Source organism: Hydra vulgaris, chromosome 10, assembly GCF_038396675.1.
Source record: "Hydra vulgaris chromosome 10, alternate assembly HydraT2T_AEP".
Lineage (NCBI taxonomy): Eukaryota > Metazoa > Cnidaria > Hydrozoa > Anthoathecata > Hydridae > Hydra > Hydra vulgaris.
The window spans coordinates 27,812,501-27,822,500 of NC_088929.1; the positions used below are offsets into that span (position 1 = coordinate 27,812,501).

At 26.1% G+C, this 10,000-nt stretch overlaps 1 protein-coding gene across 3 annotated transcripts in view; it reads left to right on the plus strand.

Moving 5' to 3' along the window:
• LOC101237845 (ubiquitin-protein ligase E3B) overlaps window positions 1–5,400 on the plus strand; it is a 61,147-nt gene extending 55,747 nt beyond the window's left edge. For all 3 annotated transcript variants that reach the window (XM_065807672.1, XM_065807673.1, XM_065807674.1), the window contains 8 exons: window positions 860–973; window positions 2,339–2,476; window positions 2,552–2,617; window positions 2,744–2,802; window positions 2,893–3,075; window positions 3,195–3,306; window positions 3,375–3,467; window positions 5,013–5,400. In XM_065807672.1, coding sequence (XP_065663744.1) covers window positions 860–973; window positions 2,339–2,476; window positions 2,552–2,617; window positions 2,744–2,802; window positions 2,893–3,075; window positions 3,195–3,306; window positions 3,375–3,467; window positions 5,013–5,210 — 963 coding nt within the window. In that variant the 3' untranslated portion in view covers window positions 5,211–5,400. The remainder of the gene's footprint in view (window positions 1–859; window positions 974–2,338; window positions 2,477–2,551; window positions 2,618–2,743; window positions 2,803–2,892; window positions 3,076–3,194; window positions 3,307–3,374; window positions 3,468–5,012) is intronic.
• Window positions 5,401–10,000: the final 4,600 nt, after the last annotated feature.

Genomic DNA, 10,000 nt, shown 5'->3' on the forward strand with positions numbered 1-10,000 from the left:
GCAGTTATTTTTGGAGCCATTATATTCGGTTGTCTGTTTTTGGATCTTTTTTTACCATTCTTTCAATTTTCCTTTCTACTTGCATTGTAAACGCTTTTTTTCGACCTCTTCCAGGCGCACTTTCAAATGATTTATTTTTTCTATAATTATTAGTTACTGTCTGAATGGTTGCTCGAGGTCTGTCGATCAACTTAGCAATTTCTGCATAACTTTTTCCTTCTTCCTTTAGTTTCACAATTAACATTCTAATTTCAATGGACACTTTTCCTTTTGAAATTTTTGTTTTTTCAGAAATTTTTTTAGCGGTTGCCATTATTTACATCAATATGCGCACTATTTAAGTAACAATGCAATACTAAAGCAAAATATGACAAAAACAGGTCTTATTTACATTACCGAATTAGATGAGTCATGTTTTTGTGAAAGGGTATGATCGTTTTTCTTCTTGTATCTTATTTTTCTTTCATGTATTTGATGTGTGTATGTTTTATTTTTTGATGTATGTTTTTTTCTTTGACTATGTTTTTTTGTTTTTATTAATTAAATAATTTTTTTTATGAACTTTATTTTTAATATTATTATATATTATAGCAATTACTAATTAATATGTAAATATTAATTATGTTATTTATTATTTGATTGAAATAAAAAGACTTGAATGTTTGGAAATTAACTGTATGTTTTATTTTTTGATGTAGTGTATATATATATATATATATATATATATATATATATATATATATATATATATATATATATATATATATATATATATATATATATATATATATATATATATATATACACACACACGTATATGTACACCATATTTGTTGCATGTGTGAAATGTTTTTTTTAGATGACATGTGGAGAAGAACAGCGATTGTATCCTTCACCTACATCTTTTCTTCACGAAAATCATTTACAATTGTTTGAATTTGTTGGAAAGATGCTAGGAAAGGCATTGTATGAGGTTATTGTTTTTATTATTTGTTCAGGGTTAAAATATCATATTAATAACACTGTATGTTGTATTAATAACATAATGTAGCAAGTTCAACCATGTTCAAGTAGAACATGGCTGCAAGGAAAACACTTTCATTAAGATATATTGGACTTTAAATATCGTTATCAAAAACAAAAAAGGGAATAGTAATAACTAATTTTTGGTGGAATTGATTTTCAGTACACTTATCTAGAAAATCTACTTATATTTGAGACTATTTATATGATTTTTTTTTACTTTTCTATTATTTATATTTAAATATATATACTTTATATTAGTATGCTTTTGTATATTATATCTTTATTACTTTGCTTTTCTAGATTTTCTAGATTTTTAAACTATATTTCTTTTTTTTATATCTGTTCAATATGCAATTGTTGTTTCTTACCAGACCAAATGAACAAATATATGATTTTTTTTTTCTTACAAAAACAAAAATGTAGTCAATTTTCTACTCTTTTTAGACGTAAGCAATTGAAATATATCACTTTAAGTCCAAGGATAAAAGTTGTGTTATACATAGTACATATAAACTCTAATTTTGATACTTCTTGCAGGTTTTTTTCTAATACATCTTTTTTTACTTAAATTTTTAAAATATTGACTTTAGTCCTGACAGTTCTATCAGACAAAGAAGGAAAAGAAAAAGTATAATGAAATTTTTTTTTAAGTTGTAATATACATAGATTGTAAACTCTATCTGGTGTTATAATGTATATGCATCTGTGTGTGTATGTATGTCTATATATATACATATATATATATATATATATACATACATACATACATACATACATACATACATACATACATACATACATACATACATACATACATACATACATACATACATACATACATACATACATACATACATACATACATACATACATACATCCATACATACATACATACATCCATACATACATACATACATACATACATACATACATACATACATACATACATACATACATACATACATACATACATACATACATACATACATACATACATACATATATAATGTATACATATATACATATGTATATATGTATTATATTATATGTGTATATATATTTATTATTTAGTTTATATATATAAAGTAAAAGAAAAAAATTAACTAATTATAAATTACTTAAAGAACTAAATAAATCCTAAAGAAAGGTATTATAGGTTTTATCTTAGCTATTCAATAAGATGACACACTAAATGTTTTATTTTATTATTATTATTTATTTCATTTAGTTATAACTACTTTTAATATAAATGTCTTTACTCTTTAGGTTTTCTCATATTTGTTAACATTGTAGTTTATTTATGTATTACCAGGGTATTTTGGTTGATGTTCCCTTTGCATCATTTTTCTTAAACTATATGTTGCAACACAAACATTCTCCTATGTATAGTTCAATTGATGAGCTTCCGTCACTTGATCCTGAGATGTACAAAAATTTAAATTTCATTAAAGTATGTTTTTAATTCCTTTTTTTATGTTTTACATTTATTGCTTTTATTTTATGTAAGTTAATTTTGTCTTATCAGACTTATAATGGTGATGTATCTGACTTAGAGTTAGTATTTGCTTTCGATGAAGATGTTTTAGGACAGGTTGATTTATTATTTTGTTTTTATTTCTTATTTCTATTTACTTTTTTTATCTTGTTATTAATTTTATTAATTATTTTAAATATAGCTTTTAAAAATAAATAATCAACTTGTTTTTAATTTTATCAGATGGTGACGCATGATTTAAAGCCTGGAGGAAGATTTGTTAGTGTCACTAATTCAAACAAGTAATGTTTCTTTAAACTTGTTTTTTTCGTGATTTGATCAGATATTGAACTGTGAAAGAGTAAACTCAATTTTTTTATTGTTATGTTAAGAATGACATATATTCATCTAATGGCTCGCTATCGACTTCATACCCAAATCAAGCAACAAAGTGCTGCCTTTGTTCAGGGTTTTCTTAGTATTATTTCACCGGAGTGGCTTCGTATTTTTTCAGCTCCGCAGTTGCAGCGTTTAATATCTGGTGATACAGAAAATTTTGATCTAGCCGACTTAAAGTAATCTTTTGTTTTTTGATGTTTAATTTATGATTGTTTTTAGTTTTAAGCACAAATATACTTGATTAATGCAATTAATTAATTATTAGTTCTTTACATTTTATTTGGTTTTACTTTAGAAACTATACTCGTTATTATGGTGGATACCATGCCTCTCACCAAACTATAGTCTGGTTGTGGGATATATTAAGCAATGACTTTACTTTGCAAGAAAAGAAACTTTTTTTAAAGGTATGTGTGACAATTTTAAAGATTAAAAGTCATTTTAAAAAGCAACTTATAAAATAGTTTTCTTGTAGTTTGTAACAAGCTGTTCCAATCCGCCACTTCTTGGTTTTAAACATCTTGAACCGCCATTCTCAATTCGTTTTGTAGATTCCTCAGATGATGATGTAAGTATTCATTTTATAGATTTCTCCGGTAAGGATATAAGGATTATTGCAACTAGATTAAGTATAGACGCTTTTGTGGAATGTTTGTTTACAAAAAAGAAAAAAGAATTGAACCCAAAAAATTAACTTTATCTCTTAATATTTAAATTTAATAAGAGAACTACATTTTAGTTTTGCTCTCAATCCTGCCACCTTTGGACTTAATTTTACTTTTTGGACTTTTTAAACTAATTAAAAATTAAAAAATTGTTTATGCAGAAGATTTAGACAGTGAAATATTTTATTTTTAACTTTATTACTGAAAAACTAAAGCAATCTTTAAATAACAATAATGTTTCAGCGGTGTTGTTGGCCAATATAACATTAATGTTTCAGCGGTGTTGTTGGCCAATATAATTATATATATTTATATTTTGAAAAATTCGATATTATTAAAAAAAAAAAAAATAGACTATTGGCTGAAATTGGTTTTAGCGTGAGTTTTACAAACTTTTTTATATTGTTTACTTTTATATATTGTTTAAATATTTTTATACATTGTTTAAATATTTTTCATATATTATTTAAATACTTTTATTCTTTATTAAGAAACCTCTACATTTTTTCTTAATTTTTACAATAAACATATTTTTATCATTCATCGTCTCTTAACTAAATAAATAAGTTTTAGAAAATCCGATAACGATATATATGGCTTAAGTAAATTTTAACAACCACCGATCAATCATATACAAATCAATGTCGTTGTTCAAAGGTATTGTTATTACATAACTGGCATGCTGCAATATGAATCACATGACGTGTTAACACAAAGTTGTTTAATCAACAAATCTGTGCAAACTGTGGCATATTGTTTTGTCTTAATATTGCTTAAGATGCTAAGAATACATTCGTATTGAGCGAGTAGATATTACAGCATATAAAAAAATTAGTTCTTTTATTCCCAAATGTATACAGCATGTTTTAGATTTAATTGAACATCTTTGCTATTTCTTGTAGGGGAGAACATTCCTCAAAATTGACGAATAAGAAAATATTCAACGACGACAACAATAAGTTAACAAATATTTGCTCTTTTCTGAATTAAGCACAATTTTATGAAAAATGTAAAGCTTGTATTATCATTAAATGCTTCGAAAATATATGCAAGTATGAAGTACAGGGGGAAAGTTTAGTTTTTTTGAATTTAACAAACATACTTAAAAATCACAACAATAAACTAATTAATTTGAGGAATGATATAGAGTGAATGTATAGGTTATTCACTTGTTTTAATCTACAACATTTAAATTTATGTTTTATCTCCAGGCCTACGAAATTTTTCTACGGTTTTTTCTTGCCTTGGTAGGAAGATTAGTTGAGTATTAGTTGTATTACCCACCCTTCAGTCTTTTGCTTTTGTTCTATTATTATATCATTTTTTATTTTAATTTAGCTATTAATATATTTTATGGACGTATCATATTTGTTTTACACACGCGCACAGATTACTTTCTTATATTTTACACGTGCGCACAGATTACTTTCTTATATTTATATTTATAGGATAATGGTGATACACCAACAAGTATTGTTCGAGGATTATTTAGTTTACGAAAACGTGGCACTACATCTTCAGCCCGCTTACCAACTAGTTCAACATGTTTTAATTTGTTAAAGCTACCATGTTATAAAAAAAAAAGTATATTAAAGGAAAAGCTGAAATATGCTATAAAATCTGGTGCTGGTTTTGAATTGTCTTGATCTTTCATTGAATCTGAAGAATGATACTAAAGTCAATAAAACTAGGAAAGGTTTCTTATGTTGTAATAAATAAGGATTTATACAAATAAATATGGAACGCATCAATTAATTTTCTTTTAATAAATTTTTTTTTTTTTTTTTAAGTATTTGTACTTGTAAATACTTTAACAAAAAAGAATGTCTTGGTTTCTTTCTTTTTTTTAATTATTTAATGTTTATTAATTTAATCGCTTTAAACTTTAAAAATGAAGAATTTAAACAAATTTAAAGCAAGTCTGAACGAATGGTTTACGGGAAATGAATAAACTTTGGTTTAAAAAGAATAAAATACTAGGCTGCTATAGCTGAACGCTGCTTCGTCTCACCTTGTGGGTAAGATTCACGCAGTTTACCACTAACTATATATACATTTACATATTTAAATTTCAAGAGTGGTTGCATCTAAAAATTAACTTCCACTATCAAAAATCTAAACTCCAAAATAACTTGCACAAAATGATTCAATTTTAAAAACCTGTCGGAAACCCGATGTACAACATGGTCAAAAGTACAATGTTGTACATCAGGTTCTCTACAGGTAAAATAAAAAATTTAATTAAGATAAAGTTCTTTTTAAACTTGACCTTAATTAAAACTTAAATTTTTTGAGAAAATCATAAATTTTTTTATCGTTACTTTACAATAGTTTAATCAGATAAACTATTTAAACCAACACTTTATGCTGTGGTGAATCCAACTTTATACTATGGCGAATCCATGAGTTTTTAGTATTAGAAGTAAATAACTTCCAAATTTTTGTATGTACAAAAATATATTCGTGTAAAATGTATACAGCCACAAAACTATTTCACCCTCTCGTTTTAAATCATGTGAACTTTGTATGGTTATAACCTTTGAACGCCAGATTCTTATTAATGAAATTTTAAGTAGATTTATTAATTCTAGTCTTTTTATAGAAACAACATGTATTTTTTTAGAAAATTCCCCTAAACATATCGCTATTTTTGCTTTTAGAATCTAATCAGCGCACTTTTTAGCAAAACATCTTAATACGACATAAGTATAAACATACATAAGTTTTGTACAAAACATACATAAGACTTGAAATTTACCTGCAATTAATCAAAAATCCATGTAATAAATGAATTTGTATGTAATGTCATTTAAATCAAAATAATTATTTGTTTATAACATTAATAAGAATAAACCTGTACAAGATCAAATTATTATTCAAGTAGAATTCAAATTTTTAAGTCACATATTTTACAAAAAAAATTTCAAATTACCATTTTTTAATTAGTTTTTTAAAACACTCTAAATTTTTAGCCAACATGGTATGGTTATCTAGAGAGTTGCAAATCAAAATTGGCTCTATATAAAATATTGCTAATATCCTTATACTTAAGGCCTTTAGTTGTATATGTATACTGCCGTAAAGAAATCTTTGAAAATGTGGTTTGTTTTCCTTCAACTAACTGCCTTACATGATTACCAAGATTTTTAGAAACAGGTTTAACTCCAAATAGAGCGTCATAACCAGCAAATATCTTGAAAAATAAAAATATGACCATATAGAAGACTAAAATTAGAATAACATATTGAAAAATGCTTTTATATCTACGCTTCAAAATAACACTTGTTTTATCTATATAGTAGACATATACATACATACATATAAAGTGTATGTACTATTATTTATGTAGTATACATTTACAAGCGAACTAGGAAGGGCGTATGTAGTATATGTATACTACATACGCCCTTCCTAGTACTAATCAAAATGATGTAACTTTATTAATTGCGGCCGTGTAATGTAACTTTATTAACGCGGCCGTGTGATGTAACTTTATTAATGCGGCCGTTGCGCAGTGGTTACAGCGCTTGCTGTATAAGCAGGAGATCCATGTTCAAAACGAGCTCCGGACAAATTTTCGCGTCACGGTAACGAAGGAGGCGTGAACTTCCTGGTTAAATGCACTTCCGCGTTGCTCTGTGACAAGACCGTTAGGACTTCTTGGGGCACCTAAAAAAAAAAATTAATTGAGTCTTCAATAATAAAGCGTTAAAGTCTTTGTTTAAAAGTAGCAACTTTTTTGTAACATCGAAGTTTATAAGTTTTTACTCTAGGTTAATTTCTCATACTTGCATTACATCTTGCATTGATCTCTCATACAAGTATTCTACTATTACTAAAAATTGATAACATAAACATCAAGAGAAACCATTAAATTTTTTGGGATAATTATTGACGAAAAGATTTCTTGAAAAGCCCATGTAAAAATATTAAATACAAATATATCAAAAAGTATCGGCATACTCAACAAAGTCAAACCTAAACTTTCTAAGAATCTAAAAATTCTCTGCTTCTCTTATATACAAAGTTATTTAACATATGCTAATATTACCTGGTGAAGTACAAATAAATCTAAACTAAATTCTCTATATATGCACCAGAAATGCGTATCAAGATGGATTTATAATAAAAATAAATTCACTCATCCCGATCCTTTACTTAAATATTTTTGATAAAAACTTGAATGCTTTAAATATCAATCAAATTAACAGCTACCAAAACATTTTATTTATGCTCAAATATAAGCTCGGATTTGCCCCAACTCATTTTACTAATAACTTTTTCATATCTACGCCAACAGATATATCAAGGATTAGGAGACTTCACGTTGCTGATCAAATTTGGCTAGTATTCAAATCAACAACGAAATATACAAAATACACAACGGAAAGGCATAGTTATAAAATTGAAAATACAGTAGGTTGAAAATTCAGAAAGTCAAAAATACAGTAGGTCAACGATGGAAAATTAGTAGTACATGTTTTAATTAGGTGTAAATATAAAAATCAAAAATTGTCGGTTGAAAATCAAAAACGTCATAATCTACGATTTATGAAATTTCAAAATTAGGTTGAGTTATAGGCCACCAAATTTTCGAGATTTTCAATTATATACCGTGGCCAAAATACCTCAAAATATAGAACTTACTAAATTGCATAATCTTATTGCTCTGAAAAAAAAACTAAAAGATCTCATAATTAAAAATTTTATCGATATGTATTAAATGTTAAAGAGTATGTAATATAATAAAATGTAATAAGAACAATTTAAATTTTGAAAAATAAATAAAAATAAAAAATAATAATAATAACAATAAAAAAAATAATTAATATAGTTAACATCTATACATAGTAAAATAATTTAACTTGCAAATCAAACTAACTTAACCTTTAAAAGTTTGAAATTTTGTAATGCAATGTTAAAATAATATATTTTTAATATATTTAAACAATAATAATATTTAATATTTATTATTTGCATATTTAGACTACTTTAATTGTAAAGAGTATACAATGGTACCTTGCTCTTTACAATTAAATAAAATATCATAAAAACATTCTCTAAAACGTATTCTGGACAAAATTTGTATGATTATATTAAGAAGCAAGTTTTCGATTCCTTGTATTTTATGAGTTATTGTTGTTAAAATGTGACTAAAACTCTGATCAGCCAAAATTATCTACTCTACTTTTGCGGTTCATTTTTTTACGTATTACATTTTTTGCTAAATAGATTTTCACAAAATTTTGATTACTTTAAACATCATATTTTCATAAATATTAAACATTATGATTTGAAACCTTCAGAAAATATTCTTCAAATAATATACCTATAAACTGAATGGAAAGAAATTACTGATTTTTTTTTTTGATTTCATTTATTTCAAATTTATATTTTATAAGTAGAGGGTTTATATTTTATAAGTAGAGGGTTTCAAAAGTGTGTTTCATTTCTTAGGTTAACCACCATTTGGAGTTTTTTAGACAATATATAAATTTTTTTCCCGCTCATTTTCTTTATATATGTGTAGTTTATTACTGTGCCGAATTTCATACTATATACATTAGTCGTCTTTAAGTTATAGTGTCATAAGTTTTTACTGCAAAAGAAATCAGTTTTTTTCTTGGGTAACCAACTTAAAACAAGAATATCTTGAATATATTTTCATGTGATAGAATTAGAGTTGCTCTAGAGGAACCTTTGTAAAATCTTTTAAAATCTTTGTCAGTGGCGTAGCTAGGGTTTCTAGCACCAAAGGCAATGCTGAAAATTGGCGCCCTTCCTGAAGCAGACATGTGAACTAAAAAAAAAACACTTAATGTTTCCTAGTATATGACAATTTTAATAAAAAAAATGCAAACACTAATCATTATGCAAACTCAATTTAACTCATGTTTCCAATTACGTATCCACTATGGTTTATGTGAATTAGTCATTGAAAGTAACAGATGGTCAATCAGATCCAATAACCAATAACTATTTATAAGTTATAATTTGATCTTTCTAGCTTTAACTGCAGCAAATTTATCTATTATGTTGTCAAAGTTTGTTGATTCTAGAGTTTCTCTTTCGACACTAAGGATTGCCAAATCAAGAAGATATTATTGCCCCATTGAAGCTCGTAGGTATGAAAGAATATTATTATATATTATTACTATTGACACTGCAATTGTAAGCAAGATTTGTAATGCAATGCGTAAGTTTGGAAAAACGTCATCTTCGAATGACAAAATAAATAAAGGAAATCCAGCGGAGTTGTTAGTATTGGACCGCTATGAGATTTAAGCAGCATCTGACAGTCTGCAACTTCAGTAAATAATTCTGCTCCACTGATATCTGTATTGTAAAAGTTTCCCAGAATTCCAAGTTTTCCAAACAATGCTGCTAAACATACTTTCTTGATTTTCATCACCTTCCTCTTTAGTAATATTCTCAC